The following is a 15,201-nucleotide window of genomic DNA, read 5'->3' on the forward strand; positions in this document are numbered from 1 at the left end:
GCGTATATATTAACCGATGGTTCTGGATTCAAACCCAGACAAGCATCACTAAATTTGCATGTGTAGGTATATTTATGTTTAAAATTTGTCTCGTACTCCATGACGAAGGAAATATCGTGAGATAACTTTGAGGCATTTGTGTTCACAAACCCACAATGGACCAGTTTTGTGGAATAAACACCAAACTAAAGTAACAGCCTGTAAATTTTCCCACTGCTGGGATAAGGCCTCCTCTTCCATTAAGGAGAGGGTTTGGAACATATTCCACCACGCTGTTCCAATGTCGGTTAGTGGAATGCACATGTGGCAGAATTTCGATGAAATTAGACACATGCCGGTTTCCTCACGATGTTTTCTTTCACCGTTATTCATTATAAATACAAATTAAGCACATATATATAGTGGTTTGCCTGGGTTTGAACCCGCAATCATCAGTTAAGATGCACGCGTTCTAACCACTGGGCCATCTCAGTAAAGGTAGACAGTTTACATAAACGATTCAGTGATTGAGTATCCGATGTAATAATTATGAATAAAGTATTGTGTTTCTATTCATTAGCGGAAAAATATCGTCAAATAACCTTAATTGACATTTTTAATACAACATTAATTTAAAATCTTAGATTTAGATCTGTTGCTATCACTTATTAAAAATAAATGTAATTCAAATTTCCTCTAAGTTTTTGAAGCAATTATTTTTTATCTTTGCCAGTATTGGTCACAATAGCGCCCTAACATTAGTTTTATTTGCTAGAACGCTATGATATCAACAATATATGTATAATTATATGTTACACTTCATCTTGATACCTCAAGCTAACTACTAGCTGGGTATTATATATATATATATATATATATATATATATATATATATATATATATATATATATTAATTTAGAAGAATATAATATAGAAAGAAATTACAAATTTATATAAATGATACTTAATTCGAAATTATGATTAAATAAACCCGCACATTGTTATTAAAGTAAAGTAGTACATATCTGCCAATTGTTTAAATCATGTTTTGTGAACAGTACTGAGGTCGCGAATGCTTGATGTCTTCGGAGCGAAGTTCTTGGAGCTCGTATTTGACAATAAGTTTTGAAAGATACTCATATATTTTTATTCAAGTGGTCTGCTTTCAAATAATTCTTGCAAAGGTTTATATTAAGGGGTGAATATACCTAATAACCATTATTTTATTTATAAATCTATTTTAAAAAAAAGTTCCTTAGAATATGGAAACGATAAACATGTGATAAATAGATAAGTCCAATTAGATGTAATATTGAGAAGTAAGTAAGAGATTAAGTATTTTACTGCAAATTCTTAAAAACCAAACCAAACGAGACCAAACTATTACAGAATCTTATATATAAATTGATAGATTGTAGATCTTTAGGAATTACCGAAATTCAAACATGAACCTCAGACAGAAGTAGTTATTGTAGGCTGAGGAGATAATGCTAAGACGCATTACTCGGCCCGGTGGGACTGAGGTCGGAATATTGATTTTCTTCTGAGCAGCGGCTAAGAATGCTCTTGGGCATACTAAAAGTAGATTTGGATGGATATTTATTAGTTCTCGTTGAATCGTTTTGTTCTCTACAATTACTACGTTTGTACTTACTTAAATGTAACTTTTTTTGCTTTATTACCAAATATATTAGTTAAGACGAGAGTCTCTGCTATAAGAAAGTCAAGAAGAATAAAAATTGACAGCACAACAAATCATAAACAATTTTTTTTCTAACAGTAGTTAAAGATAATAATAAAGAAGTGTAATTTATATGTACTGGTTTAATTAAGAGCTCCACGTGAAAAATTAATTAAATAACAAACACACCTTCTTTTGGTTAAAAATTTTGGAGACAATAGTTCAATAACGTGAAATAAAAAATTCCGATCTAAGTTTAAATGGAATTAGGCGAGGCGCGTTTACCACTAGTTACACAAATTGAGGCTAAAGGTCACAAGCAACCGGATGCCTACAGGAAAATAGAACTAAACAGTCGTACCATTTCAAAATGTTACAAGAACATCGAAGTTAATTTTATTAAATTTAATATTTTATTCCAACCTTTCTCTCTTAATAAATAAAAAGATCGATGGCAATTTGTCATACCTAATATACAAACATAATAAAAATAAGCAAAACTGAGCAATATATAAAGATAAAAATATTAGAGTAACTTACCGGAGCCACATAATGACTCGGTTTTGAAAAGGAGAAAGTAAATAAAACTTTAAATCCTTAAGCAACAAAAAATATTTGACGAATTCCCTAACCTAATCACTTTTATGACACGTGCCTGTTTATATAGTCGTATATCATTTTATTACGGCAATCGTAATTATGTTTCGCTGTCGAATATTACTGCTGTGCGGTTAATTTTATGTCTATTATATTATTCCATTGATAGGAAGGGGATAGGCATTAAGCAAATATTGTGTTAAATAAAAATACGAATAAACTAACTTTATCGAAGAAATACAAAAAAAATATTGATTATATAGAAATTTCGTGTCGTTAGCATCATATGCAGCCAGATTTTACCCAATTTTGGGTCTTCTCCTCCTGCAGACTTATTTTTGTGCATGGGTCAATCATGGTAGCCCTGCGGTACTCTTCCCATTAACCGTAACCAAGTTCGGCCCACCACTTTTATAAATTCAGCTAACGTAATATATTTTATTAGTAGAGTATATGTTATCATAGTATAGTAATTGTTGTGTCAAACTACAGAATTAATTGTTGACTCAAATTAGGCAAATGATATGGGTATAGAATATTAAAGTGTAATTCTAGGCTATAGCCTAGAATTACAAATAAGTAATAGTAGGCGGAGGCATGGTAAGTTAGTAAATCTTAAGTAGTTATTATTACAAAAGTGAACTTATTAACTTATACATTAATAATATTTTATATTAAGTTTGGTCAACATTAAACATGTTTTATGCAAGTAGGCATCTTACAAGAACTCTTGAATCGCCATTTTACCAGTTCGTTAAACGTTTAACATCAATTTCTCTAATTAGCTTTCATTGTATAACTTTTGTTTCGTTAATTCGACAGGAACAGTAAAGTTGTTAAGATCTCGAGATGTATTTAAACTACAAGTGTTCAATTTAGTATCAGATTTATGATTTCTATATAAAAAATATATATAATAGAACATTTGAAATTATACATAGTGTAAACAAATATTATTTTTTCGCATACGACATCTTCTTTACATAGTATAAAACAAAATGGCATGCGGTGTCTGTCCCTTTGTTATATCTTTAAAGTTACGCAATTAATTTTGATGCGGTTTTTTTTATAGATAGAATGATTCAAGAGGAAGGTTTTTGTATATTTCTTTCTTAAAATCTTAGACATAGCTTTGCACCCGTGCGAAGCCGGGGCGGGTCGCTTGTTACAACATACAATATTTATTCAGCTCAATTGAATAATTTGAATGATGTTCAAAATAATGATAGTAAAAAAACAATAATCATAATAAATAATCTATTTGTAAATAAAGTCGTTTTTTGTTTCTGCCTGTAGTTAGAACGCGTGCATCTTAACCGATGACTGCGGGTTCAAACCCAGGCAAGCACCACTATATATATGTGCTTAATTTGTGTTTATAATTCATCTCGTGCTCGGCGGTTAAGGAAAACCTCGTGAGGAAACCTGCATGTGTCTAATTTCATAGAAATTCTGCCACATGTGCATTCCACCAACCCGCATTGGAACAGCGTGGTGGAATATGTTCCAAACCCTCTCCTTAATGGAAGAGGAGGCCTTATCTCAGCAGTGGGAAATTTACAGGCTGTTACTTTACTTTTTACTTTTACTTTACTGTATTCCTACTCACTTCTTGTAAACCATTTTAATACGGGTGCACTAAACGCTAACGAAACTGTCTCACTGACGGCAACTTATTTCAGGAAACGAAAGTGATATAAAATCAAGAAATCTACCTACTTTGAGAAAGTGCTTGCAATGCCTTGTATCTCGCCTCTCGGACTATAAAGCTTGTGACACTTGAAACATGTATTCAGGCGTGTATTTCCGCGTTCCATTTAAGTTTCTTAGTTTTTATTCTTATTTAGATCTAAATGGTTATTTAGACAAATTACATTTTTATTGTAAATTATCTTTTACGTTGCTTTTTTATTGCAACATAAAATATTATTTAAAAAAGAGACTAAAACATAATTTTTCTCTTTTATACGGTCCAGAATTTTAAGTACTAACGTCATTTTATTTCAAATCAAGTACTGTTAAAAATATTTTTATAATTAGTGATAATTTACGACAATTAAATAGAAAAGTTTTCAAGATTTGTTTTCAATCTATTAATTAGAAAAAATATTTATCCATAACGTCTTCTTTGTCGAAAAAGTCATGTGTGAACTTTTCTGTAAATATTTTAAAATCGACAAAAAATGTAGACAACCTATCAAAGTTTATAAGTATCTGCTATAATTTTGGCGGCATTCGCTTAGAAAATACACAGATCGAGAAATTGTTTTAAAAATACTACTAGTCACTATTTTATTAATAATAGCTATACGGTCTGGCGAGTAGCCAACCAGATGGTAAGTGATAGTGAACGTATATGTGTCGTTTCTTTATATATGTCGTTTATTGACTACAATATTGGCAAGGGGATCACCTGATGAAAAGTGACTACCACCGCCCATGAATATCTGCAATATTAGAATGCAAGTACCTTTACGAATGAATATGAATAGGTTCTATTATTGAAAGTTTACAAGGGTTTCGCTCAGAGATGAAAGCAGTACTCCACATTTCGCCTTGCTGAGCACACCAGGCTTTTTAGACATATTATTTTACCTTCCAAATCGCGAGCGAACTGAACGACGCTCGAAATATCGAAGTGACAAATTATATGAAAAATTGCACCTAAAGAGGTGCTTTCACAGTAAATTTACATTTACTGTGAAAGCACAGTAAATGTAAATTTTGGGATTGACTTTGACCAAAAATTGACTATATTTCTAGCCTGAAAATATGGTTGATGAAAACTAGATTCCAGACACGAGAAATGTTAGCGCGGCTGGTGTCTAAGATGTGTGCAGTGCAAATATTACTGATTTTCAACACCAGTGCTGCTATTCAGTAAAGTTAAGTGAAATAAAAGATCAATCTTTTTACATCACACACCTAAAAGTGGTCAGGTTAAATGCACGCTCACAAAAGGTTTTTTCATTTTTGATTCTATTAAATCATTCTATCGACCTTAATCATACGTTTGGGCATGCCTTCAACGGTTGATTCGTCTTAGGACGCTTGTCTGACTATATTCAGGTCCATATCAATCGAATTAATAATTCTTGCGTAAAATATTCTCATCTGACTAAGAATAAATAAAAAGATCTATACAAACTTATTAGCTTTATAACTTTTACTTCAGTCAAAGTGGATGCTAGCTCTCCTCCTATAAACTGAGTACATGTCAACTCCGTTTAAATTATTAACTAATGAACTTGGCTGCTATTAACGCTTCTAGATAACTTGAAAACTGACTCTACATCATAACTCCGACACTTATAAATTGTAATTAATCCACTGCCTGTTCACCCAAGGTATACAGTTATTATTTTAATTAACGAAAATAAAGTATTACACCACGTAATACTTTGTTAATTATTTAATTAAAGTTATGTTTATTTATAATGTTATATATTTTAATATTATACTACATTATTTAGTTCCTAAATTTTGATAATTCTTAACAAAATATGTGGTTTTGTTAAAATAGTTTTCAGTTTAGTTGTTAGTTTATATAGCTTCTATATTTACTTAAATTAAAGTCTGCAGGCTAGTTTATAGAGTGTATATATTTGATAGTGTTCATACATAACCTACCTTTATCTTGTGCCGTAAGGAGTGAAGACGATAATGTCTGTCGCAGTTTGCCGAAAGTACCGGGTGACTCTATTTGACCCGGCACCGTATCTTCCGTTGCCACCATCTGAAAAAGAAAATATAACAATGCAGATATTATTTATTCATACTCGTAGTGAACAATGTATGAACTACTATAGAACAACTAAAATGATTTCAAATAAACATACGAATTTTGGCAAACTCAGTTTCTATGAAAAAAATCCAATAGTGCCATAATAACTATCAATAGAGGTTATAATTGAATAAATGTGTACATTTTCTTGATACATTTATGTTTGGTTTACCTTGTCATTTAATCAACAATAAATAATTCAATTCAATTTATATACGACAACAATGAAGTCAAATCCATTAAAAATCAAATGATTAAAACCATTATAATAAAGGACACATTTAAAACTTATGTCGGAGGTAGTGACGGTGTACAGCGATAAAACTCCTCATACAAAAATAACGAGCCAGTAATACTGTCGTAAATTTCATGGAGAGCAACAGATGGAGAACGGAATACATGAAGCGAGGAGAAATCAATATTGTCGTCTCCGAATTCTGTCGTGAGTTTTTATTGGTTTTCTCTGGAAAGCAACTCATCTTCCTCTAATTTTGCGTATTTTGTGGATTTTAATATTTGTCTTGCATGTTAATAAAAATAAAAACGATTTATTAAATATTCATTTTAATACGAAAACATATCAGTTCATTATAAGAGAGTGACTATTGTTATGATACCTTTTGATAATTATAAGTTATAAAGTCTACTTATTTGACTTATTTATCACAAGAAAATTTTACGCTTTCGACGTCGTCTAAGAAAATTATATCTTTATGTTTTTAAGATTTAATTTCTTTTCATTCATTTCTTTTCCCAAAGATATATTGACAGTTTTTTAACAGTTTTCCAAACTTTATCACTTATATATAGTTTGCAATAAAATAATTAGTATCAAGAGTAATAAATACAATTATTGGCCATTGTTTGTGACAGTTATTGGTAGCAATAGGTTGAACTGTTCATCAGTGGTTTTAAAAAATACTCACGACTTAAATTAAATATATGACGTATACAAATAATATACAAAGTCGAGCCTTTAATTAGATATCATGAACGATAAAAAATAAATGTATTTTTTTAAATACACAAAATGTACCAAAACATTGAGATCTTGTCGAAGATTATTAAAATCTCGGGCAATTACTAATGTATTACACTGAGGAGACCTTAGCTCAAATGAGGGAAATAATCGGATATATAGAGGCTATTACGTTGTTTTTACTTAATTAGTATCTAGTTTATCAAATAACAAATTAAGGCTCGTTTTTACTCCTATATTAACATTAAGCAAACATTGCTTAATTAAACTAAAACATTTTAAATTCATTTTAGGTTTACACAATTTTTTTGGGTGTTTTGTCAAACGAAACGCCGATGAAAGGAACAATATATAAGCTCGTATAAAGCGCCAGGGCGGACGTTGTAAAGCGGGCACGTGGCTAGAGAGCCAAAGGAAGGAAGGCTTTAACATCAAGGCAATCGTTACAGTACGGAAAACAGGCGAGGGTCCGACCAACTTGAAAAGTTCGTTCGGTACCTTTTACAACGTCAGAGACGAGACTCATTTGATAGCATCATAAAACAAGCGCCCAGGTCACATTTCGTGGAAGTTTTAATTGGAGCTGTGAGTGGATTGAAATACAGCGACTGTATCGATCGATAAAATGTAAAGGTGGATAATTGTTTTAAAGTAATTGTATAAGCTTTGGTGATATATCGACACAATAGATATTCATGAATATTGGATCAGTTGTATGCCAAATGCCGCAGGCTCCCCTGGAGAGTATGTGTGGGATAGCTGGGACGCGACTGACCTCGAGAGCTCTCCATTCTGTTATTATTGAATTTTGCGAGTAAAGCAGCCACGTCCGTGTCTCGGGCGCTTTGCCTGAGGTTAAATTGATAACGAAGTTTACAGTTGCAATTATGTTACCGTTCCCTGATGCAAAGGATCTTTGCAACTTGTTAAAAATAGTTTTCTAGAAGTTGCCTTAATAAGAGAGAACAATCATTAATTTTATTAAAATATTTATGCTGTGTACTAGATTCTAGGGAGCCGAGAGGCCCAGTGGTGAGAACGCGTGCATTATAACGGATGATAGCGGGTTAAAATCCAGGTAAGCACCACTAAATTTTAAGTTGTTTAATTTGAGTTTATAATTCATTTGTTATCCACCAAGCCGCATTGAGCTAGTAACCGTCTCCTCGAAGAAAGAGGAGCCCTTTGCCCAGCACTGGGAAATTTACAAGCCCAGGAGACCACTGAATATTCATGTGCTTAATTTGTGTTTATAATTCATCTCGTGCTCGGCGATGAAGGAAGAATCGTGAGGAAACTTGCATGTGTCTAATTTCATAGAAATTCTATCACATGTGTATTTCACCTTGAAATTTACCGGCTATTGTTTTTGTTGAGGAGATTCTTAAATAGAACGATATTTTAAAATAAAAACTGTATTCATGGGAATTACATTTGAATAATAAAAACATACACAGTTGTTTAATTTCAATAGTTTATACTAATAGATAACTGGTAGATTTGATGCTGAAGATAAATTGTTTTGTGATTGAAATTCTTGGTTTACGTTGCTTTAACATCTGAGTTACAGAATTCTCGTACGTCTTAGCAACAGATTAATGTTCTCCTTACAAGCATTACACGAGGTGCTCGACTAGGCGCCCATTTAGAACATCCACAATCACGTCAAAATTCATCGTGAGACTGAAGCACTCGCGCAGGCGCGCTAATCGGATTTAATATCACATTTCAAAGCTAACCTAAGTTGGACAGCACATAAGTTATTAGGTAAGTTCAAATTAGTTTAAATTACATTTAATATATGTTATATAACAAAAATTACTGTTGTTTATCATTTGTATATTTGTAAGGTTATTTATCTAAATTAATTATATAAACGTTTTATCAAAATTAATTCTAAATTGTTTGAGGTTGCTGCAGTAGTTAAATATTGATTTATGTAAATTTAACAATATTTGATATATAATTCATTTAAAAAAAAAATAAACAAATTAAAATATTAAATTAACCTAGAACTTTGTCACATTATACCTTCAATTTTATAGTCGCATAAATAATAGTCTATTAAAATTAATTAATAGACATACGACAATAAAAATACTATTAAATAATTGATGAATTATTTATTATTACATTTCTAAGTTTGTTTACTTTAATTAATGCACTATTGTTGTAATTCGTTGGCTCGTTAATTTACTAGAGTCTAGTTTAGACTCGAATATTACCAGAGTCTAGTTATTTAATAAATAAACCTTCGAATAACTTAGCCCTAATTATATGAGCTCTGCCACCAGCTAAAGCTAATTAGACAAAGGTTTGTTTAACAGTAAAAGTACATGTGCTCGGCAAGGCTTGCGCAATTCAGTTGGCAACAATCCTAAACATGTTGATTCTCATATTGCCAAATTACACAAATCATAGTGTTAAGCTAAGGTCCACTACCTAAGTTATGCCAGATTTGATGTAGGGGCTATAATAATTGAACTCGTGTTCAAAACTCCATGTCTTTCCTATTGTTGGAAGCAGAGCCTAGTTACAGTAGGTAGGAATGGTGTAATTTACAAAGAGCGATCACAATTAAATGTGTACATGATTTTTTTTGTCTCAGCTATTAATTGTTGAGGAGTTTCTTTGAGTGGAGTTGATCCTGGATGTAGAATAAGGCCACGCTTGATTTCTAAAAAAAAGTCGTTATAATATTGAACTGAACGAGTGAAAGATTGACTTTAAAATTGGAATTAAACAGACATATTTTTTATATTTTATTTAAAAATGGATTTTTATATTTTTATATATATATGATATGTAACACTAAAGTGGGCATGAAAATAAGTTAGGGAACATAACCACTAAAAAGAGAAAAGAGTTTGAGGTAAACCCTAGGGCTAATGACTAGTCTTATCAGATATATATATTTTTAATACGTTGTATAGGTTAGACAAAACGTTTACCGGCTCTTTTATCAATTTCTATAAACCTTTTGATATTGTACAATTGTGTCTACATAAAGTTGATATTAATTAATTAAAGAATACAAATAAAAAGAATAATTGGACATTAATTCACCAAAAATGATAAAAGATGGACTAAAAGTAAGTAAGTAAGTAAGTCCTGTGCAATTTTTTTTGGTATAATACCAATTACAAAAAAACCACGCGTCGATAATATAGCTCCAAAAAAGAAAAAATAATAGAAAATTTACAAATAGAAATTAAAAAATCTTGTCACAAAATCTAATCTCATACTGAAATCAATAGATATCTGTTGATGTACGGTAGAAATCTCCATTTCTGATTGACTACTATTGTTTTTTTCGCGTATTAGCATATATCACAGATTTTTGAGATAAAGTAGGTCACGAACAATCGGTGATCATGACCCGCGGTGCGAAGGGTGAGGCAAGGGCCGCGGGGCAAGGTGAGGGCACGCCTGTCCCTGGATGACCCACTTGTTGCCCTAAACCTTCTATTTACATTACAACTCCTAATTATTTTTTAAACAAATATTCAGCTTGTTACGAAGTGTAAACATGCAAGTTTACAAATTGTAGACATGTTCTAGCGATCAATAAATTGACGCACACACCCTCCAACAAATTTTACGCTTATAATGAACTGTATGGATTTATTTATTAACTAAAATTGCAATGTGTCGTTTGCATATAAAACTCAAACGGTGCTTAACTTGACAATTGACGAAAATAAATGTTATAAGTAACATCCCACTATGTGAAGTTAAGGCTACATTTGTGTTTTACTGATGATGAGATTAATAATCAAAAGCTCATTAAGTATACTTAAGAATAATGACCCTGTTTCGGCTATTTAGGTTCGACCCTGTTTTTGTACGATATGTTATACGCGACATCGGCTAATTCCAAAAGGAAAATGTATGTTATATTACTGTGGATTTTTTTTTGCAAAGAACATTAGAAATTCTATTAATAAGAATAAAAATCTTATTTTTGGTGTTTGTGCGATTCATTGAAACAGAATTATCTCAGACAAAGTATCAAAACAAAATACTAGGTATTCACAATATTTTACCTTATATAATTTAATATTAATAACCAATTAAAAAACGTTATTCTAAAACAACAGCCTGTAAATTCCCACTACTGGGCTAAAGGCCTCCTCTCCCTTTGAGGAGAAGTTTTGGAAAATATTCCACCACGCTGTTTCAATGCGGGTTGGTGGTATACACATGTAGTAGAACTTCTATGACATTTGTCACATGCAGGTTTCCTCACGATGTTTTCCTTTACCGCCGAGCACGAGATGAATTATAAAGACAAATTAAGCACATAAATCAGCGGCGCTTGCCTGGGTTTGAACCCGCAATCATCGGTTAAGATGCACGCATTCTAACCACTGGGCCATCTCGACTCTTTGTTACCGTCCTTAAATTTGAAATTTTAAAATATTTACAAGTAAATAGTGTGCAACAGGTTAAAGTGTTGATATTTTAATAATTAAATCAAATATCAATATAAATAAAATAAATCGTCTTAACGTATATGACTCACAAAGAGGCTAACTACGCTATGAGTTCAAATGCCTTTTGTTCGATAGAAGTGGACGAAGGACAACAAAAGAATGTAATTACACGTCACCGACACACATCACTGCTCGTTTTTATTTCTGTTGGATCATTTCAATATATAGTGTGTGAAAGGCAGATATAGAAGCTAGATTGTTTTATATTTACCGTTAAATGAATAGACGAAATATCATTCTTATTGCATATATTGTATATTCACAATAATATATATAACTGAAGGTAAGGAAAAGTCGATGAGCGATACATTATTGGAAATGTCAAATAGTTTGCTATTGTTATGGAGTAATCATCTCAAAATATTTTTCGAAATATTCTTCACTACACTTAACTAAGTTACTTGGTCGACAATGGGGATTTAATATGCTCGAACGTTATAAGTAGGTATTGTTTATAATTTTTTGATAATATTTATTTTCAAATAAGACATTATATAAAATTTTCAACTAGAGGAAGGGATTATATTTGTGTTTTACGAAGTTAAAAAATAAATTGATGTAGAAATAAAAACTTTGTTTCAAGTTTTAAGCTGAGATATATTTTGTTCATTGTTTGTTTGCGTAATTTCTAAAACTCTGTAATTTAAAGAAACAAAAAATATTTGGCAACAACCAGAAACTTATCGCACAAACTTCGTAAGGATTCTCTGTAAAATATCGCAATTTACATAAATCTTTATATAATGCTCGAACAAAGTTGAATTTTATGCACTAGGTTCGGCAGAAAAAACGTTGCGGTCGCGAGCTTACGAACAACGAGCGGAAAAACGGAGGAAAACTAATTTTAGTGATTTACTGTTTCGCGAGGCGTTTCATCTCGCGAAGTTACCCTTCCGAAATCACATTAAGGCAGTTGGAGCGGTCGGTCGCAACTACAGACGGATAAATCTAAATCTGGCGCGGACCGCATTTCCCTTCAAATCCACTTTAATCCTCTTTTCACGCCCTCATCCTCCATTGACAACTATAATAAGATTCAATTTGTCTACAGATAAACCAAAAATGTTTTTAGAGGGAGATTATGTTTGTATTTCATGTAAAACATAATTATAAACTGTTATGTTTGTAAACAGTAATCAAAGGTCTTATGTTATCTTTACTTGTTTTTATTAAAAATTGAATTATAAACGTAACAAATCTGTCTGAAAAAAAGTAACTAAAGCACATAACGAAAAAATTATAGACAAATAACAAGAACTGGATGGGTATTGCTTAAAATTGATTGATTAAAAATATTTTATGTAATTTTCCTAAACGTCAAAAAAAAAAAAAAAACAATTTCATTCAAGTAAACTTCACAATGAAGCGTTTTTAAATCGTCAATACTTAAATATTACCACCGTTTCGGAAAACAACTTCTAGCGCGAAGAAACGGCAAGAATCTCGCATAGTCGAATTTCGAATAAAATAGAATAATGACTTAATTGTCTAAAAATAGGTACCGTAAGAAAGTAACAATATTATAAAATTTTACATAATAGAGCAATTAAAATTTTTATTGGAAACTAAAAGGGATGGTTCATCAATAACAATTTCAAATAGTTTAAACTGAAAGCATCGACAAATACTTAAGAGTGAATTGGAACACAATGAGCCAATGGAATCAATGTTACAAACTTTGAGCGCTTCGAAACTAACGATCTGAGTATTTTATGAATTTCTATATCATTTGCTCACGTTGCAGAATTATTTAAATCAATTATTGTATAAGGTTATTTGAATACCAGCTTTGTTATGTTTGAATGGGAGTATTTTAAATCTTACAAAATACGTGCTATGTTCTTTCTAATATGTCTTAGAGTCCTTCTGTTGATGAGACACAAGTCTTGATAGAATTAAAAAAAAAACTGGTTATGGCCATTTACATCATGTGTTGATGACAGTCTTTTGGATTGTTTGATATCCAGGACATTCATTTTTTTAAAACAGATCATTTTAATACTTTCACGTGCGAAGCATACATAATATTGATTGCTTAATTTATTAATTGAAAAAAAAAAAACCACCGCAGTTGTTGGTAAATGTTACAGTATACTAAGTAGAATACCTATAAATTATTTGTAATTTCACTATTTCGTTGTAAATAAGTGCATACAAATAGAAACAAAAACAAATGATTTACTACAGTTTTATTTCACGTTTTTACAAGTGCTTTCCGTGACAATGCCGAGCCGTATGGATTTTGCCGATTCGATGGAAGAATCGAACACGAGCAAATGATTAAGTACTCCTGGCTTTATTTACAAGTTTAAATCGCTTTAACGCGAAAAGACAGTGACATTTCTACTGAACCAAATAGATTTTTATTTATGTGAACTTTATTCGTTTCGAATGTTCAGCATTTCGACACAAGTCATGTACTGAAATACTCTATACGAAGACAATCGTTAACTATATTTTGTCGAAATTTCATATTTATTTATGGGAGCACTAAAGGAAATGTAAGTTTGTATGTTTAAATAATCTCCATACAGAAAGTGTACGAAAGGACCATATATACCTACTATTCCGCTATCTTTGTATGTGACAAATGAAATATGTTAAGCTTTTTTCACGAATTAATCATATCGAACCTATGTTGGAATGTAATCAAACAACCATAATCCAACGTAGGTACACACGCATGAACACTTATTTGATTAAGATTAATAAGATACCTTTGTAACTTGGATTATCTGTCAGATATTTATTGTCGAAACAAACTAACTAGACATATGCAGGTATAAAAAAAATTAAAGACAGAATAATCTTTATAAGGCTCATAAAAGCACATTTAATTCATTGTGTTATAATGTTCAATTAAATATAAAGCCGCCAACTGTTCGGGAAGTAGATTTATCCTGACAGCTGAGATGGCCCAGTGGTTGGAACGCGTGCACCTTCATCGATGATTTCGGGTTCAAACCAGGCAAGCACAGCTAAGCATATATATGTGCTTAATTTGTGCTTATAATTCATCTCGTGCTCGGCTGTGAAAGAAAACATCATGAGGAAACCTGGAATGCACATGTGTCTAATTTCATAGAAATTCTGCCACATGTGCACTCCACCAACCCGCATTGGAACAGCGTGGTGGAATATTTTCCAAACCTTTTACATATAATAGGACAGGAGGCTTTAACCCAGCAGTGGGAATTTTAAGGGCTGTTACTTTTTTTTAGTGATATCCTGTCTAGAAATCCATACAAGTCCACATTTTTTTTTAAATTACGATAATTTTGTTTTGAATCATACATATAGCGTATAAATAATTTTTTATGCGATCTTCAAATTTTTTTAGTAGGCCAAGTTAAAAATAGCTTTGGAATCTTACTATAGAAACGAATATCGTGCCCCAAGTAGGATAAACCTATTAACTTTGCAAAGTCGGAAACTAGCTGTTATTAGTTTTTTCTTCTTCGTGATTGTCACGGTATCTTTTTCTTTATAAAATATCCATGTTATTGTGAATATGCAAAACATCGTCAGTTAAAAAAACATGATATACTGAATTGTAATAAACCGAAAAAACAGTTATTGCAAAGGTAATTGTTAAAATAGTTTTCTAATATTTATTAAATTTTTTTGCTTAACGTATTAGTAGGTTTTAAAGCTTAATTGATAATATAATGTTCCGGAGAAAATA

At 31.5% G+C, this 15,201-nt stretch overlaps 1 protein-coding gene across 1 annotated transcript in view; it reads right to left on the bottom strand.

Annotated features, from left to right (window-relative positions):
• Positions 1 to 15,201, bottom strand: part of LOC124536161 (regulating synaptic membrane exocytosis protein 2) — a 125,517-nt gene that overhangs the window by 11,416 nt on the left and 98,900 nt on the right. Inside the window, exon 4 of the mRNA XM_047112624.1 lies at positions 5,888 to 5,993. Coding sequence (XP_046968580.1) covers positions 5,888 to 5,993 — 106 coding nt within the window. The remainder of the gene's footprint in view (positions 1 to 5,887; positions 5,994 to 15,201) is intronic.

This window comes from Vanessa cardui, chromosome 16, assembly GCF_905220365.1.
Source record: "Vanessa cardui chromosome 16, ilVanCard2.1, whole genome shotgun sequence".
NCBI classification, from domain to species: domain Eukaryota; kingdom Metazoa; phylum Arthropoda; class Insecta; order Lepidoptera; family Nymphalidae; genus Vanessa; species Vanessa cardui.